General features: G+C 35.3%; 1 protein-coding gene and 1 long non-coding RNA gene across 2 annotated transcripts in view; one reads left to right on the top strand and one right to left on the bottom strand.

Moving 5' to 3' along the window:
• The first annotated feature begins 156 nt into the window (after positions 1 to 156).
• Positions 157 to 7,604, top strand: LOC123675996 (translation initiation factor IF-2-like). Its single transcript, XM_045611628.1, has 4 exons — positions 157 to 312; positions 4,955 to 5,118; positions 5,614 to 6,029; positions 6,165 to 7,604. Exons 1-4 carry the CDS (start codon positions 292 to 294, stop codon positions 6,551 to 6,553), a joined length of 990 nt encoding a protein of 329 aa, XP_045467584.1. The 5' UTR covers positions 157 to 291; the 3' UTR covers positions 6,554 to 7,604.
• The window catches only part of LOC123675998, a 43,699-nt gene continuing 25,485 nt past the window's right edge, over positions 2,355 to 20,568 (bottom strand). The window contains exon 3 of the long non-coding RNA XR_006746839.1: positions 2,355 to 2,483. This is a non-coding gene — a long non-coding RNA (uncharacterized LOC123675998). The remainder of the gene's footprint in view (positions 2,484 to 20,568) is intronic.

The raw sequence follows: 20,568 nt of genomic DNA, 5'->3' as shown, positions 1-20,568 counted from the left end.
TCCATACACTCCATATTAAAGAGATCATAGACGAACCGATTTTCCAGACCCGAAAAATCTCAAGGGATGGTTTCATAAACGCAGAAAAAAGAGGTTGATCGAATGGATTATGTAAATAATTTCGCATTTAGCGATTTCGCATCAAAATCGACATGAGGACCGGCGCCCCCCGTCTCTGCAACACCACAAGAACCTTGCCCCCTTCTTTATCAGTCCCGCTGAGAAATAACGTTATAAAAGGCAAAATCCTGCCCCCGCACTACTTCAGTGTTGTGCCTCTGGACCGCCGACATGTTGCCTTTCACAAGATACGTGAGTAAAATCCATCCAATCTACATTAAATTCTCTCTCAAGGACGCCTAACCTCCAAAATTTTTTTCGCTCGAAACCTGGTGACCGAAAATACGTGTCTGTGCGCTCGACTGCAGTGATTCTATGGTGCCTTCTTCTTATCGTTATTCGGTCGTGGTGGGATCGCTTAGGAAGATTCTATCGTGGAATTTTTTGTGCTCGATTTTTTATGAAGATTATTGAAAATGTAGGCTGTTTTGAACTTTTTAATGGCTGCCATGTCCATATTGATTGTCAATTCATATAAAACATATTGTTCGGAATTTTTCACGAAATTTCGTGCCATATAATTATAAAATATTCAGAATCTTGTGCAATTGATGCTGAGTTTTCAACCTTAACTGAGATACTACCACATTTTATTACTTATTTCATTTTATAATCATTACCTACTAGGATAACTTGAACTTTTAGAAACCCTAATTTTTTTGAAAAACTTATTTTTATTCCTTGTTTTTTCTTTCTTTTATGAGATTATTATCATTTATTGTTGATTGTTCGTTTGAAATTTTTCAAATGATCAATTTTCTAATTTCTATTCCTCTATAATGAACTGGTAATTGATAAAATTGAATGGATGAAATTTGTAGTAAATAATTAATATCAATAAAGTTTGAATTACGTTTTGCTAATATTAGATTGGGATAAGAGCAATTTACATTTTTAATAAACGTCAAAAATATTATGATGACGATGCAAAATGGTTTTCGAAGTGCACTGCCTCAACGATAATAAATCATAATCATTTTAATCTCCTAGAAACCCATGAAAGAAAGCAGAGTGTAAATGTATGGATTAATTATTCTTTATAAATCATTGTATGTAGCATCGTTGTGGCTTTCAAAATTGATCAATGATTCGATTATGAATTCTTCTCCAAATTTTGTAAACTGTCCGTTTCCACACCCTTGATGAATTATACGATAATAATACAATGTTACAATAATTGATAAAGACCCTGATTTTATTGAAAATATTTCAGAAATTTTCAAACGAAAACTTTACCAAATTTAAAATTTGACTACAATCTCAATCAACTTAAATCTAATAATTAAACAAGAGAAGGTGTAACTCCTATAGAAAAGAAAACAAATTAATATTTTCTTACTAAAATAAAGATTTTTGAAGATCAAATTTTATTGTCACCTCCAGTTAACGTACATATTGAATTCAAATTTGAAATTTCATATTTATAGATGGATAATATTCAAATTGTCATCGCTCCCAAACTATCAGATAGAGATTCATTCATAAATTCATTCGCCACATCAATTTCAACGTATTTCAATTCGAATTCAACGTATGAATTTTGTTAATTTAATATTTCGATTTCGAACAGTTTTAATTGACTTTTTAGTCAATTCCATGTGCAAAGTAATTCTTTCAACCGGTTTCAGAAAAAAAAACAAAATAAAAAATAATAATAAAATAACAAAAAAAGTGAATTAAAATATATCAATAAGAAATTTGAAAAAATCTCAGATGAATCAATATCGATATTTCCAAACAATTTTTTTTCGTTTTTCAATTGTTCAACAGATCTTTTTTCAAGTGTGAAGTCGCAAAAGTGTCTTTTTTTCTCACTCTTTAACTTTAAAGTGTAAAATACTGAAATTTATCGCTACTTCATGATAATTTTGATGATATATACGAATTATTCCAAAACTGCGGATATCCTGTTCGAATAACCATAACCCTCAAACGCCTAAGCAAAAATTTCCATTCACAATTGATCCCAATGTGATATATCGATAAAACAAAATGGGCGTTTATAATTCGATATCTACCACATTTGCAGCACCCATTTAATGGTACAATTCATTCCGCATGCATTATTCATGAGTTTTTATTAATATCAAGATCAGTTCGTTGTTTCTTGTACGTATAAACCCATATAAAATGTTATAGGTCTCACTTTATAGGAAAAGCTCGTCGAAATCCTTGAGTCTTTCATTTAATAATTTCTCGTTCCTTTGTGGACCCCTCCCAGTGCAAGAAGCTCATTTCAATGTCACTGCTGCAAACGGTCAATTTCAATTCCTCAAATTCACCCAGCATTTTATTCTGATCTGGCCGATTGGGATTGGAGTTCTTCAAGGTTCGGTTATAGGAACAGGAAGCTTCTGCATGTTCTGAAATAGGGAAGAATGATTAATTAACGTGCAAATTTCGTTATGCATTATGCGGAATTATTTTAAGGTTACATCAGGCTCTAATTATTACAATATTGGTAGATCCAATTGATTGGATATGGTTGGTTTTTTGAAGGAGAAATGGAAGTTTTCAAATTCTCAATGAATTTAAAGTCTTGAATCTACATCCACCGAGGACTTAAGTGGAATATACAAGCCTTAGGCTTAAATTAAGAAGAAGAAGGAGAAGAATGTTGAGAAAGCATTTAGTCAGGAAGGAATTGGACATGAAATTTTATGATCTCAAATAATTCTAATATAAAGTATAAAAAATATGAATAATGAAAAATGAAAATAGAATTTGAAATGATGAAAATCCAGACGACACTGTTGAGGCATCATAAAATCCAGATGGAGTCAAGTTGGGGTGTGCAATTCATGGTGGTTAAGTGATTGGTCCATCTTTTTTTGAAGAAAATGGTTAAAGAGTAGCAGTCAATGGGGAATGATACTGAACGATATTAAATTTATATTTCCTGCTGTTGTTCAAAATAATCTGGAGGATAAGTGGTTCTAAAAAGACGGTGCCACCTGCAACATAGTCAACTTAACAATCGACTCTTCGGAAACAAAATTTGTTGATAAAATTTTATCAAGAAATAGTTCAATTAATTATCCTCCCATGGCGTGTAATTTAACATCTTGTGATTTCTTTCTTCGGGGATATGTTAAGTCGAAAGTTTATGCTGATGATCTAAGCCATAACTGAGCAATTGAAAATCAACAAATCTATGTGGGAAAATATAAAAATTGGTTGTCAAAATGCTATATCGTCACTATTGGAAAACCCACTATTCTGTCATTTTTGTTGAAAAACTGCACGTCAAAAATATAATAATATTTGTATCGAACTGAAAAATCATATTTGTATCGAAATTTGTGACAAATTAGAATATCCTGTTCCTTTAAACAATTACAAAAAAAGTGAAGTTATTCATCATCCATTCCAATACAAGTTTCATCGAGCAAATCAATAGATCCAAGAGAAAACACGACCCAGAAACTCTAAAAAAAAGTTCCTAATCCCAATGAGCAACATTCACTTCTTAATTACTTTTCCATCGATCGGAACGAATTAAAACAAATCAACGTGAAAAAAAACACGAAACCTCGGCCTTCGAACCTACAAATGACACCGAAAAAAAAGTCCTAAACGTCGCCAAAATCGTTCACAATCGGTTATACAACAATTCTCTCATAAAAATGGCCCAATTAGAGTTCGATGGATATCGAAGCAGGCGGTGAACGCCCAACGCAAATGTTTCTGTATGTGATGTGGTCTCACTTTCGTCTGTCTGTTCGTCTTGCCTAATAACCTGCAGAACCTGAACTTATCTGGATCAGTGCTATCGTAAGGAGAATTGGTACACATTTACGTTTTTTCTCTGCATTGTAATAATGTGCTTAGGTGGATTGTGGGAGAAAGAGAGCTGAAAGATATGCATTGTCCTAGTAACATTTCCTGTTGCGTCTGGTGACAGATTAAATAGTCGAAGGGTGATAGATCTGGTCGTTATGATGCCTGGAACAGATTATAATAGTGCCTAATGCGTTGAATTTGGTAATCAAGTTCTGAACTATGGTTGAATGGTCTGTGGAGTAAAACTTTTTCTGCATCATTGCTCGTTTTGTCGATTCCGATGTGAATGTCATTCATGTTTGGGATGAATTGTCATCGAGATGGTTGTGGTTAACCAACTGTGGGTAGATGGCATTCTGTTCTATGCTTTCTCGTTTAGAATGAATCCAATCGTGTCAAAAGCTCTGAAAAATTTTGAAGAGAAAATATTCCTAATAATTTCAGATCAATTTTTTCCTCGACAAATACACACAGTAGAATATGCAAAATTTCGAAAAAATTGTATCACTTCCACCACATCTTTATTTTTTGATATACAGGATGAGTGTAGGTAGGTACATTAAATATCACCATAGATTCCTCTCATTGAATAAAACACTTATCCATTCACAGATACAGGCTGTTAACATAGAGAATAAAATACTAGCTGTGATCCAAATCCATCGTCATCATTTCATGCAATTCTTGTAAATGTCATTTTCATTATCGAATAGCTTCTCTTTCTGTTCCTCAATTAAAATAAATGTATTCATCAATATTTTCCTTTGAGGCCAACAATAAAAAAAAGCCTGGCTAGCTAGATTAAAACATGATCAAAGCCATTTGAGCAAGTGTAGGTATCTATTACAAGTTTACAATATCATATAAAATATGATCTACTGCAAATTCAACCGTGGATCTGGCAATGTCCACTCCTATGTGAATTCCTACGTTCACAAAGACTAAATTTTGTGTTATCTCGGTGATCGGTGGTGTAAACATCGGAAGGACATATCTTAATACCTTCACCAAATCAGAAAGTTCTGAAACTCAACAAATGATTTTTTTACAGGCGGCAGTACTTGCCCTTGTTGTAGCTGTCACATTTGCTCAAGACTATGACTACGACGAACCAAGACCAGCACCACATCGTGTCCGACCAAGTTACAATGGACCATCACAACAAAGCAACGCTCCTAGGCCAATGCCTGTAGCAATTTTGAAACAAATCAACAAGTAAGAATCTAAGCAACATACACATACCCAAGATATAATACACAATTCATCACCTTTCTGATGTAATATAAAAATCTCATGGAGTTCCCCAAGGTTCAGTTTCAACCCCTCAATTTTATATATTATACAAAAACCTTTTTCGCTGTAATGAATGAAATTTTATCTCATTCAGAGATTCACAGTGGTGTCAATGGAATTCAAAAATTTTATTCTATTGAAATTTTGTGCTATCGTCCACCTATCCCAAAAATACGATCCATGAATTTTGAAGATAATAAATCAAGGAATCAAATTTCAAAAAATTCATATCTGTAAAAATGAACTAAACATTTCCAAACGCATTATGAGTTTTTCAGTGGACATCCCTCAGTATCAGGATCAATAATTTGTATTCATAAATATCTTCTTAATTTCTCAATAACAATTTCAATAGTTCCCTAAGTACATAACTTCCAAGCAATATTAGATTTTCAAATTGACCACTATCGTTTTCAGGCACAATGAAGATGGTTCCTACACCTATGGCTACGAATCAGCCGACGGAAGCTTCAAAATCGAAACAAAACTGCCCAACGGTGAGGTCAAAGGCAAATACGGCTACGTCGACGACACTGGCAAAGTCAGAACCATCGAATACGGTGCCACCAAGTACGGTTTCGCACCAGCTGGTGAAGGTATCACTGTACCACCACCAACCCTAGTCGACGAGACCACCGACAGAAACGGTCTGCCCAACCAAGACTACCAACAGAACAACTACTACCAACCACAGGAGCAACAACCCATCAGGGCTGCCCCAAGGCCCCGTCCTAGGCCCCAACCAGTCTACGAACCTTTCGAAGCTCCTCAGTTTGCCCCTGCTCCACAAAGACACAGTGCTGCTCCAGTACCATCCAGGGCTCAAATTCCTGGTAAGATATAGCCATAACAATATTCAGGGTGGCCCACAAAATATAGTCCAGGTCAATTTTTCTTACCAAAAATTGTAGCCTAGTCATCTCAAGAAATGTTGTGTCTCATAATAACATCATCTCTATTTGCTCTAGGAGCTGTCCAAACCACCAACTTGGAATTCGGTCAACCCCAGAGGCCAGCCAACGTGAGAAGCTTTGCCCCAGCACCAGCTCCAAGACCTGCTTCAAACGCAAACCAATTCTCCTTCCCTGACTTCGACTCCAACCCTCCAGTAAGGTCAGCCCCCAAGGTCACCTATGCTCAACCAGCTCCCTTACCTTCACAGTACGTTCCTGCCTCTAGACCAGCACCCAGGTACCAACCAGGACCTCCACCAGCTCCAGTAGCAGCTCCTTCAAGGCCCGTACCAAGCTCTGTTGGTGGTAGAAGCGGAGGAATCTTAGACCAACTTTCTAGGGACTACGCTCTCCCAGAAGGTGGCGCTGCTCCACTTCACGATATCAGTTTTGGATATTACTAAATCAAGATGAAGTAGACATTGAAATATAATGACGGAAGTGATTGAAATTTTTTTTATTTTACTTTTTGTGTCGTTTCTGCAAGAACATAATCTAGAACTGTGCTTTTTACATACTTTTCCGACATTTGTAAATTTTACTTCATTGCTTGATTCTATTTTCTTTCTGTCTCTTTCTTGATTTTACTTTTCTGTTTATTCACTTTAGAAAATTTAGAAAACTGTACATTTGCTACATACAAACACATTTCTTCAATTTTATATATAGGTCTGGTTTCTTTTTCAACTCTCTGTTTTCTTTGCATTTCCATCTATGTAGAAAACTCATTTCTTCACCTTCAGCATATTCTACTGAAAATGTTTCTTATAACTTATTTCAAATCTTCATATGTAGATATAACTTTATGTTCCTTCAGTTCTCTTATTCTCATACCTCTGAAATCTTAGTACTTAATCTCCAAATATTTTTCTAAATTCTTCATTTCGTTTCTGTTTTAAAATCTCTCAATATCCATAATTCTTCCTTCTTAATTGAAGATACTTTGTTTACTTTCGTTTTCAATACCTTCCATCTTCAAGGATCTGCTATCTTGCAACTTTTCTCTGTGTATTATCTTACTTTTTAGTATTTTATTTTCAAGCCTGTTTCCAAATCCTACTGTTCTCTTTTCCTTCAAACACCCTTCTATATTTCAAGAAAATAGGTACTTTTATTCATTCTGTGTCTTTTTGGTGCTTTTCACTCTCTTGATTCATAAACTCATTTTTATTTTACTCTACCTGATTCGTGATTAGTTTTTTGTTTCGTAAATTGATATTTCTCTTGCCAATGTATTGCATTCATATTTCATGTTGAAAACACTGTTTTCATAAACGTATTCCATCGATGTTCTAGTATCGATATAACTTTATTGTCTTGTATATATTGTATGATTTAGTAATAAGAAGTTACCGAATTGTGTAGATTGTTGAATGCATATATGATATTAGGAAAAAGTTCCATCAAAGTCTGATGCAAGATTTCTTGATATTTTAATAAACTTGATAGGTAAAACCCTTGTGTTTTTTTAATGATATCGAATTTTAAATTACATTATGATCACTTGACCATCACTGGCAGATCTGATTAACAGATTAATCGATTTTGATTGGTGTTTATTCGAAAAGTCAAAGCCCTCGATACAATACAAAGGTTAGCTTGTGTTGTATCATTGGAGCTATGAAAACGTACCCAACTAGGGCATTGGAGATCATTACAGATCTCTAAAACTATCTAGGGAAGATAACGGAAATTAGAGAATTAGTAATACCATCAAATGATATACAGATGGTTCAAAAACCATGATGGGGACTGGCGCTGGAGTATTCGGGACTGGCGCCAATGATCAATATCTTTAGGCCGCTGTATAAGTGTCTTTCAGGCAGAGAAAGATGAGTAGAAATTAACCTAGCAATAAACTCAATCAGAAATGTGATATAGCGATACATTTTGATAGTCAGGCTGCAATCAGAGCATTGAGCTCACATATCATCGTTTCTAAGATGGTATTGGAGTGCCGAAGAAAACTCAATGACATAGGCTAGAACAACAAGGTCTTTTAGTCTGGGTTCCCGTTCACTTGGGAATTAGAAGGAATGAAGAGGCCAACACACTTTCCAGAAAAGGAGCACAAACACCTTTCATCCGCCCGGAACCTTTCTGTGGTATAGGTAAATGTTCCTACAAAAAAGAGTTTCAGGGGAAGGAAAAACCCGAAAGAGAAACACTCTGGCGAAATCTTCCTGGTTTGGATCATTCCAGAAAAAATCTTCGAAACTTTGACACTGCTAGATTCAAGAAGTATCTATCTCAGTAAGAATATACTACATATCCTCACTGGATTCCTCACAGGGCATTGTCGCCTTAGAAAACACCTCATGAGAATGAGTCTAGCAGAACATGACGAGTGCAGATTCTGTGAGGAGGAGAAAGAAACTTCGGATCACCTGGTGACGGAATGCCCCACCATCACTAACCAACGCAAAATTTGCTTTGAACAAGAAACTTGCAGAAGTGAAGAAGTAGCTTTCTTGAAGCCACCCCAGATACAGGAGTTCATTAGAACTGGAAGACGAGCTCTAGATCACGTTATGGGGAGAATAGCCCTGAATTCGAAAAGTCAAATTGATGAATGAATTGAATATTTAAGTCATCGCATCCACCACAATCCAGTGAAAGTACTCCTATGTTATCGTCAACACAAGATAGTAAGCTGTGTTTTTATGGGTGCAGATATCATAAAGTGACCTAAGACTTCGTTTTATAACAATGCTCTGTTTTTTAATGATACAACTTTTCAATTCTCCTAGTGAAAATAAATGAATAATATTACCTGAATAGTCAGGGATATTGCTATTTCCTTTATATGTGAGAATAGTACTAACTTATTACTCTTCGACACTTCACGTTCACCTGCTATTTCCAATTCATTACTGAAATATACCTCAATACTTCTTTCGACAACTTTTTGTTGAAAAATATAACTTTGTGTCAATGGTTGTCGAAAGAAGTATTGAGGTATATTTCAGTAATGAATTGGAAATAGCAGGTGAACGTGAACAGATGCAAAAATCCTATTCTTCGACTCGCATTTCTGTTGCCACCAGCACCCATACTATACTTCTTGTTAACATATAACTTAACAACGTGTTTTTTCGATTCTATCGGAAAAATTAGATGCCATATGATATTACTGCTGAAAATCCTTAATTTATTATTAAGTTGATTGCAATTTCAGAAAAAATTGTATACAGGGTGTTTCAAATTGAGTCGGCACCATTGCTAATTCCGTTATAATTGATGCTACGATGTCGGTTAAATGGGCAAACTAGTAGCATTTTTAGTGGTCTTCTCGATGCCGAAAACAAAACAAAATTTGACAGTCGCGTTGTCATAACATTTCAAAAAATGATATTTTTTTCAATGGAACACCCTATATTTTTTCATGCATTTCGATTCGTAATAATATTCTCAACAACATAGCTCATTTGACTTTTTTCGTAAAGATGAAAATAAGACAGTTGTATTAATAGGAAACATTTATAACAAACGGATTTGACAAAGCGCTATAAAATATCGAGTAAATGGTCAAAAACACTGCCTTCTTGTATTTGAGCCCTTCTAATGACACTATTGATTCACAAAATGAATTCGGCTAGCGGAATGGCTTTAAGATGGAAATTATCGTTTTGTCTATTAATATCAAATAGCTTAGTGGTCGATTGAGTGGTGCTACATGATGATCACGGGTTTCACGAGTTCACATCTCAGCGCACTTTTTTCTTTTTACTGTCTTATTTTGCTATTATTAACAAAATATTGTCATTCGTATAAGTACAAAAAATGGTTGGTTGGACAATCATGAGGTTTATTCGCCAAAACAAATAAATTTTTTGTACTAGTGAAAGAAATGAATATTTCATAATAAGTCGCTCATTTTCCACTTTAGGAAGAAAGGTGATATGAGCTTTGTTGTTGAGAATGTTATTACGAATCGAAATGCATGAAAAAATATAGGGGTTCCATTGAAAAAAATATAATTTCATGAAATATTTTGACAACGCGACTGTCAATTTTTGTTTTGTTTTCGGCATCGAGAAGACCACTAAAAATGCTACTAGTTTGCCCATTCAACCGACATCGTAGCATCAATAATAACGGAGTTGAATGGTGGCAATGGTGCCGACTTAATTTGAAACACACTGTATGTAGGTACTTCGTGAAACACATTCCTAAACTCCAACGTTTATAGTATCATCCAGGAAAGTGGATACACATTGTATTATTTCATGACCAGCTGAATAATAATAAGAAATCAATTATTGAAAGATCGGAATTTTCACATATCTACATTAATCATCTGAACTGATTCCGTTTCACTTCTATACCACCAGATCCAATTAATTCACTCTCAATTTTCTACATAAATAATAAGTGAAAGACAAAACGGTGAACTAACGATAAATAACATCTCGCTTAAGAGAAACTTCCTTCCTATGTTACCCTTATTCAAAACGAGCCTGCCTACATCAATTAAAAGTGTTAACTGTTCAAAATGCTCCAGTAAAAATGGAAGAATTCAACAACAGGTTGTTATCTCATATACGAAAAAGAAAATCCAGCGAATGCGGAAGCTGTTCACTGTTATCTATATGTAGATGTTGGGTAATTTTTGTGACTTTCTACGTGTTTGTTTTTCGTAGAATTGCTCATAATCTAGTTGGTGAGAGATTGAAAATTCGAGTGTCGAAATTGGTGCAGAGGAGAAATTCCCATAATGGGAAAAATACAAGTAAATGTATGGAGAATAAAAATTCTTAAACGCGCTTCAACCTAACCTTATTAGCTGGAGAAATTATCACGAATAATATGACATAAAATTATTAATGATGTGAGGTTTCCAGCATTAACTGTTATTTTATTACCATAAAGATGTGTGGAGATAATGAACACTGTTGGAGTACCTACATTAAATCTTGCTGTATTTTTTTTGGAAATATACGCTGTTTCAGGATAATGCATTGAAAGGAAATATAATTGTTTTCCAACAAGAATAACTAGAATTGAACAGTGTTGCATGGGGTTTTTCAAGATTTCAAACTCTTATTAAATTTTACGTTATAAAATATATGAAAAGAGGCTATTTTGAGATTTAACACCATATACAGGGTATTCCTAGTAAAAGCAATTTTTACATGTCCCCAACATGGTTAGATTACGTTGTCGGATTGTGATATTTTTTCAAATCCACCATTTAACTATATCATTATGAATGTATATTATATTGGATGAAATATATTTATTTGAGTGATTCCCGATTAAATATGCAAATTTGAATATTTGCAATCCGATATTTTTCCTAATTGTCGAATTCATAACAAGCAGAATATTCATTATATTCTGTTCTACCTGCTGAAATCCAAGGTTTGGCAACTTTTGCTCTCCTAGTGTCATCGGTTGTTTCACGTCGTTTGGCGCGCTTGAAGTTTGTTTTCTGAATTTCTGATATATTTAGGTATTTATTTCAATATAGTTTGAGTTAATATGAAACGTTTATTCACTATGGAACATAAGAAGTCCGATCTTTGTGGAGAAACCCGCGAATTGAGTGAAATATCGTATCACTGATATGTTTTCATTTCCGCGCCCTTCATGTCAAATTTGATAGTTCATATAGGGGACAGAATTTGCTTACTGAAAATGACATATGCTACCTCTATCTATGTATATTACTCTGAGATTTCAAACTACAGCATCCGTCTCTTAAAATTAGTCCAAACCCGGACTTCAACGAAATATACATTAGTCAATTTATGACATCTTGAATATCCATTATTAATTTGCATTTGAAACTTGATTTCACTCTTTTACTATTCTCCACGCAACGGCCTTGCTCTTTTTTCTATTCTTAAAACACTTAAAGTTCAAGGTCGATCGAAATCCAATATGGTTATTGTTCTGATGGATTCTGAATGGTCAATTAATTTAAATGCTGGTTGATTTTGTGTTGGAAATTGATAGTTTAATGTTGGCGTTTCTTTAATTATACAGCATGTGGTGCCAATTCAACCTTTCTTCTTAGAGGGCAGTATGATGAGAAAATTGTGTTATGTTGATAATAGGATCGTAATGTATACCATATGTATATGTTTACCATAGAATATCTGAAATTCTTGTAAAACAGCATATGATTATTGCTCCGAAGTAAGGTGCGTTTTTGTGTGGTTTAAATTCGTAATTTGTGATAATTATGACAAGGAATATACACACAAGTTGAAAACAAAAAAATATAAACAGATAAAAAAAATTCGATCTCTGTACACTCAAAATTTTACCACCTACAGTTGAAAAAATCGTGGCATCAAAATGTCGATTGGCCTGTTTGATTATTATAAATAAATTTCCAGAGTGCTAATACTGTTGACTTCCTTTTATTTTGGCAGTTTCAGAGACATAATTTTTATCTCCGGGCTAGAACATAGGTAGAAGTTGGTAACTTCAAAATTATGAACCAAATTTTTCAATATTTACAGAAAAAAAGATTGCAAACCTATATTATCAAAAATAATTAAAACGAAAAGCAAACAAACAACTAGATACTTTCACACCAATAAAAGCATAAAATCATCCCACGCCATAAAACATCACGATGAATGGACATTTTCCCGATCGAAACAAGGAAAACCAACCTATAAATTCCACAAATTTACACATGCCATTCCTTCACACGAATACCCCCCTAGTTTGCAACGCTCTCACAATTTTTCACACTCTAGATGAAAATATTACAAAGACCATACCCAATTAAAGATTACATGAGATACAGGCCTCTATCGCATTATATAAAACAGCCTCAAAGGCCGTGCATTTCCGTGTTATTTGTTATTGGATCGATTGTTATACAAAGTGAAAACTTGTATTTCAGCTAATTCTCATCTATTCGTGTCCGAGGATCATTGAGATTGTGGCGTGAATGGAATCTAGAATTATTATTTCATCGATGTTATTATCTACGAGGTATTGTGATTTGAGATTGTTCAGTTTGGCGAGGACCTCACGATTTTTTGGCTTCAGACGATGATTTACCGGTTTTGTTCATTTGTCACAGTGATTTTTGCAAACTCGTTCTTTTGTGACTATGATTTCGACACTATGTTATTTTCGTAGCTGGGTGTTAACAGGCCAAGCTGACTGTTGTGTTTTTCTTCGCTTTGGATTCGATTCATCGTATGAAGTCCTCTCAGCTGACTGTTGATTGGACTCCGGAGTGAAATGATGGACCAATGTTTCATCCATTGTCACATATCGACTCAAAAATTTAGATTTATTGCACTTGAACAGCTTCAAACACTGCTCAGTATCATTAACAAGTTGTTGTTTTTAATCGATTGTGTCCTCGCGCGGCACTAATTTAGCACACAGCTTTCTCATGTGCACTTCATCAAGCCAAGATTTTGCTTCAACTGTATTTTTTCCCTTCAAAAAGCAATATTTTATCAGCACACGACATTCTTTTTTTTTCACCTTCTTCCAAATATCAAAAGTAGCTACACAACGCAATATCTCACGAACTAATGGGCGGACTGCTGTCAAATTTTGACACGTATCGTTTGAAGGTTGGTACTAACTAAAAATAATATGGATTTAATATTAGCACCGCCATATGTGCATCAAACCGGGGACTTTTCAATCTTCCAAAAAAAATTAAAATATAAAAGAACTCTGAAATCTTTTTTCTGAATTACTAAACCAGAACCTCCTGAAAAAGACGAAGATGAATAAAAGATATGAAACTGAATCGAGAATTATTTCCCAAGACCTCAGTCTTCCACCATTGAGTCAAGTTGACATTTCCAATCCATAAATCTAGAATAAACAGCTTCTTCCGTTCTCCTTCCATATGAAGATAATATATCTTTCCGATGAACTTATCAAGTCTGTATCTGAAATTTATAGCTCGGGAGGTACTTAACGAACTATATTCTGTGACCTCGCACCACTGTTTTGCATAAACGGGACGCATTAAGCTTAGTTCAGACTTTACTGGGTCAAGCCTGACACCTTTGTGGTACCTACTGCCGAAAAACAAACAAGAACTGTGTGTGTGTGTGAAAATTTCGGTATTGCATAATGAAACACTTGGTGGAATCTACGGAATGAGGTGATCCACATATTGTTTCGCAAATAACCAGGCCTTAATGATTGAGGACCTTCATGATGTGCATCTGAATTGATTGAGGTTACGAAAAAATTCTCGTGTTGAATAGCTGATTGATTTTTGTTAATTCACATGTGTCATCGTGAATTTTTGCAATGGGTTCCACGCAATGAACGATGACACTGTCACTGAAATTAAAAGTGAATTACTAAAGAATAATATATTAGGCCAATTGAAAAGTCCCCGGTCTGATGCTCAGATGGCAGTGCTAGTATTAAATCCATATAATTTTTAGTTAGTACCAACTAAGATGTCTAAAAACCTGGTGTATGTTTTGCCAATTTTGAGAATGTGAGATAAGCTTCCGATTGGCTGGGATCGGGTTTTAATTGATGTATCCTGTCAAAATCAAAGGAAAAAAATCGAAATGAAATGTATGACATTGCGGCGACGCCACGAAATAAAACTAATATTTTCAATTTGGTCGAATATCATTCCATTCAAAAATTGACGAGTGCATACACCATGTTTTTAGACATCTTAGTACCTTCAAACGATACGTGTTTCAAATTTGACAGCAGTCTGACCATTAGTTTGTGAGATATCGCGTTATGAATGTAGCTAATTTTGTTATTTGAAAAAAGATGAAAAAAAAAGAATTTCGTGTGCTGATAAAATATTGCTTTTTGAAGGGAAAAAAATACAGTTGAAGCAAAATCTTGGCTTGATGAAGAGTTTCCGGGGTCTGCACCTGGAAAATCAACCATAATTGATTGGTATGCCAAGTTTAAACGTGGTGAAATGAACACCGAAGTTTACAAAATAATTTTGAATGAGCGTAAAATGAAGTTGATCTAGATAGCAGACATTGGGAAGATATCATCTGAACGTGTACATCATATCATTCACGAATATTTGTACATGAGAAAGCTGTGTGCAAAATGGGTGTCACGCGAGCTCACAATCGATCGAAAGCAACAACGTATTAATGATTCTGAGCAGTGTTTGAAGCTGTTTAAGTGGAATAAACCTTAATTTTTGCGTCGATATGTGACAATGGATGAAACATGGCTCCATCTTTTCACTCCAGAGTCCAATCGACAGTCAGCTAAGTAGACTGCACACGATGAACCGAATCCAAAGCGAGGAAAAACACAACAGTCAGCTGGCAAGGTTATGACATCAGTATTCTTGGATGCGCAAGGTATAATATTCATTGATTATCTCCAAAAGGGCCAGACCATCAATAGCGATTATTATATAGCATTTGTGGATCGTTTAGAGAATGAAATCGTTAAAAAACGGCCCCATTCGAAGAAAAAAAGGTGCTGTTTCATCAAGACAATGCACCGTAAAACAATAGCAAAATTGCATGAATTGGGCTTCGAATTGCTTCTGCATTCACCGTATTCGCCAAATCTGACCCCCAGTGACTTTTTCCTGTTCTCAAATATTCTGGCTTCCTCCAAGTTACTTATATATACAATAGTAGTACATTTATAATCTTTTAGAAAGACCATCTCCAACCGACAACCTGCAAGACCACCTTGTTCTTCAATTTAACACAAAACCTGCGTATTAAATTAGAAACTGATTAGCATCTTCGCAACATTTCATAGAAAAAAATTACAAAAACACCGCTTCGAATCTCGAACGTGTGGACTTTGCGACACATCCAGGTCCAGGCGATTGTATTCAAATGGTAGTACAATTAAAGAAATGCATTCATCATAAGATCTTTTATCTTAATAGTGTGAATAATGGCCTGGTGTGTCACATCTATTCTTCAGCATCTTGGGAATCGCACCAGGCTGGGAACACCAGGCTTGTTTACATCTTTTGGAGTCTATGTCATGGTTGGAATGGTAAATGAATGATGTGCCAATGGTGCTTGGAAAGCTGCTAATTTGGGAGTTAATAAATTTTAGGCGGCAAATTCATAATTATATGGTACGCGAAAATATTGGAACTGAAACTGGAGGAACGTTTGGCAATGAATTTATCAACAATGTCGATATGGGAAGAGTGCAGAAAACAATAATACACTGTGTCCGTAAAGTATGGAACAAATTCGTTTTTAGCTAAACAGGCCATTTTAAGAAATAATCCTGAAACACATCGATTTTTGATTTTAATTTACTGTATTTTAAAATAATTATCTAATATACAGGGTGAATTACTTTTGAGTAATGACGTCACCGTCATTTTTTTTTAATAGAACACCCCTGTTTCAACCATAACTGCCAAAGATACATTATCTAGCAATGGGATGAATATGTTGATTCCGTAACATTACTTGGGATCATTGGTGACAACATTTTCCCTATTTATTTGTGTTACGTTGACTCTAGGGAGGCTTATCAAAAAGTCCAATTTTTCGTGAAGATCTTTCACAATATTATCTCTTATCTCTTATCTCCCCAAGTTTTCTGTTAAGCATTGAAAATGAACCCAACAAAACAATGATAATATGAATTGTAAGCAATGGATTTATCAATAATTGTGATTTCAAACAAGAATATGCTTCTTTCCACTGAGATTCAAGTTACAAGGCTTTTATGATATTTTAAAACTAATTCTTGAATACTTATACATCTTCCTGGGGGAAGGGGGTTTTTTTACTCCTATTACCCCCGAAATGACGCCCTAGTCTATGACTTCTGTTTAATCTAGTGATCCTTTAAATTTTTCATTGAGAAATAGAGCTCATAACTCTAAATCAATGTGAAGCTGTAGAAGAGATAATCACCTGTTGAATATTGAAGTCTGTACACGTCAAAATATACAGCAAAATCAAGCCATCAGTGATCTAATTTCAAGAATAATTTCAAATACAATCGTGAAGGTTGCCTCCCAGATAATCTGAGATAATAATCTCCATTCAAAAACCTAATATGCATTTCACTCACTCGTCTCACATATAAACAAGACCAGACAGCTCTTACTTTTCTACAATTAAGCCTGATTCTCAACAATTTTCTCATTCCTTCATGCAGAAACAACAAAACGCTCCTAATGGAAAAAAATTAAAAACGGTGCGACAGCGTTTCTTCTACATGGAAAATAGATCAGGATAATCGGCCGAACAATAAACAAAGAATTAATATTGGTCACACATACAGAGTGAATTTTACGACCTTGTTGTCGGTTATTCGCGTGAAACCGTTACGAAATGAGTTTTCCATTGATGATTAGCGCGATTGTTCATCTGTCAGTTTTTTAAATTTTCGGAGATTAAGAAACTGTATCGGCTTCTGAAGATACTTTTGCTTTTGAGCTCTTTTTCGTTCATTCGCCCATGGGCCCAAAATGAGATTGCCGTTGTTCCCGATTTTCATAAGCGAATTTTGTTTAGCGATGAAGCGCACTTCTGGTTGAATGGCTACGTTAACAAACAAAACTGCCGCATTTGTAGTGAAGCTAATCCCCAAGTGGATGTCGAAACACCGTTACATCCAGAAAAACTGACTGTTTGGTGCGCTTTATGGGCTGGTGGAATCATTGGTCCGTACTTCTTCAAAAACGATGATTGCCAGAACGTTACAGTCAATGGTGATCGGTATAGAGCCCGGATTACTAACTTTTTCATTACTGAATTGAACAACCATGATGTCCAGGAGCTGTGGTTCCAACAAGACGGCGCAACATGTCACACAGCTCGTGCCACAATCGATTTATTGAAAGACACGTTTGGTGACCGCCTAATTTCACGTTTTGGACATGTGAATTGGCCTCCAAGATCTTGTGATTCAACACCGCTAGACTACTTTCTGTGGGGCTATGTAAAGTCATTGGTCTATGCGGATAAGCCACAAACCCTTGACCATTTGGAAGACAACATTCGCCGTGTTATTGACGATATACGGCCACAAATGTTGGAAAAAGTCATCGAAAATTGGACGTCCAGATTGGACTACTTCCGAGCCAGCCGTGGCGGTCATATGCCAGAAATCATATTTAAAATGTAATGCCACAAGATTATCTTGCGGATAAATAAAATTCATGTCAATCGAATAATCCATCGTTGTTTTATTGCAATTTAAAGTTCTATAGCTCTAAAAGAAACACCCTTTATATCAGGAAATATTCTCGCCTACTTTGAATATTGTTTATCCAAATAAAAAGAAAAAATCAGACCTACATGGAATTAAAACCGAGTAAAAATTCTCATTTCATTAAGCTCTTTTTCGTTCTTTTGGCAATACGCTCTATTAGTGATGACGTCACACACCGCCATTTTAGTTATCCTGTCAGTGTTCGGAATCCAAACAAACAAATTGTCATTCAAATTAGTACGTTGTCTTTAAAGAAATTGGCTTATTTTGACAAATAAGATTATTTAAGGAACGATTTTGCTATTAATTGATAGACAGAAGGAATGAGATTAATGCCAGTAAGTTCGAACTTGAAGTGCAACTAATAAATACGGCTTTTTACAAAATCTGGGGAATGATACAGGATTCAAACTTACTGGTATAAACCTCGTTCTTTCTGTCTATCAATTAATACCAAAATCGTTCCTCAAATACTCTTATTTATGAAAATAACCAATTCCTTCAACGACACCGTACTAATTTGAATGACAATTTATTTGTTTGGATTCCGAATACTGACAGAAGAACCAAAACAGGCGATTTGTGACGTCACACTAATAGAGCGTAAGGTAAAATTGGTAACCTTATTTTCCTGAAAATACGCCCTCGAAATTTTGATACTGTATTTTGAAGTACCCTGTATATAATCTTCAAAATCTCCTTCTGAACTATTTCCAATTTGATAAAACTAAATTAAAATATGCATAATCGTCACAGAACATGAGTCACAAGGAGCAGTTTGTTAATCCTGCCAGTACTGTTGCATCTTCAGCTTTGAATGTTCAATAAATCAATTGCAAAAGACATCTTTGTCCTCGGCACTGGTCGTTGTCCACTCGACGTCTCATTTCTACACACAACCCGCATAATTTTCAACGATCTCATTGCACTCCTACGCTCTAGGAATGCAAAACAGCCAGGCTTTACGATTGTATGATTCTCATTAATGAGATTCGATTACGTCGGTTTCGTATTAACGAAATTGAGTTGCGAAATCCACTGATAATCGATTTTGCCGAGATCTATCATAAGGAAGGAGGTAGAAATTATATCGAACTATCTAATTCCTTCAAAAATGAAGTAAGATTCGATTCCTAGAAGTTGGTAGTAGCAACGATAATAATGATTATTTGTTTTGACAGCATATTCTTGGTATAAGTCATCAATCATGTGTTTTAAAAGGGTTTTTCAATAGGAAGTATAGACACACAACATCGCACACATACTAACTTGTCCCAATATCTCAAATTTTTCCACCACGGCAGCAATATTCTCTGTTTTTTTTGAGCAACGCACACGGTTTCAATTCATCACATCACTCACTTTTACCAACAGCTCAAATTTTTCGACCAGTTCCACTTTCGACGGCCAAAAAAGTGATTCACTACAACCCAAATGTGCTTTAGTTTTGCAAACTATGACTGAAAAATTTTCACCATTTTTGTGATGAATTTCATCAATTTGAATGTTGAAGCCTGTATCGTTCCATTTTTAGTAATGGGGTAGTTTTCACTTGTCACATGTCAAAAGATATCAGCTTTAAAAGTGATAACTTCCTAGAGCTGAAACTTCTTATTGGTTGTTTTTTTCGAGGTATATAACTTTAAATTGACATTACTGTTCAAGATGGCGACCGATTCAACAGCTGTCAAGTGATTTATTCTCAGTTTGGTTTGGCAATTCATCATGAATAGACTCACGCCTGAACCACGCTTGCAAATAGTGCAATTTTGTTTCGAAAATAATGGTTCTTTGCGGAATACGTATCGCGCACTACGTTCATTTCATTTTGTTTAGCGATGAAGCGCACTTCTGGTTGAATGGCTACGTCAACAAACAAACTGCCGCATTTGGAGTGAAGCTAATCCTCAAGTGTATATCGAAACACCGTTACATCCAGAAAAACTGACTGTTTGGTACACTTTATGGGCTGGTGGAATCATTGGTCCGTACTTCTTCAATAACGATGATGGCCAGAACGTTACAGTCAATGGTGATCGGTATAGAGGCATGATTACTAACTTTTTCATTCCTGAATTGAACAACCATGATGTCCAGGAGCTGTGGTTCCAATAAGACGGCGCAACATGTCACACAGCTCGTACCACATTCGATTTATTGAAAGACACGTTTGGTGACCGCCTGATTTCACGTTTTGGAACTGTGAATTGGCCTCCAAGATCTTGTGATTCAACACCGCTAGACTACTTTCTGTGGGGCTATGTAA

This window comes from Harmonia axyridis, chromosome 3 (genome assembly GCF_914767665.1).
Source record: "Harmonia axyridis chromosome 3, icHarAxyr1.1, whole genome shotgun sequence".
Lineage (NCBI taxonomy): Eukaryota > Metazoa > Arthropoda > Insecta > Coleoptera > Coccinellidae > Harmonia > Harmonia axyridis.
Note: the sequence above shows the minus strand (reverse complement) of the source record. Positions and strands in the feature narration are given on the sequence as shown.

Excerpts from the sequence above, each read along its gene's own strand:
- LOC123675996 (XM_045611628.1), top strand. The coding sequence starts at position 292 with ATGTTGCCTTTCACAAGATAC. Across the intron at positions 313-4,954 it reads TGTTGCCTTTCACAAGATAC|GCGGCAGTACTTGCCCTTGT; the intron begins GTGAGTAAAATC and ends ATTTTTTTACAG. Across the intron at positions 6,030-6,164 it reads ATCCAGGGCTCAAATTCCTG|GAGCTGTCCAAACCACCAAC; the intron begins GTAAGATATAGC and ends TATTTGCTCTAG.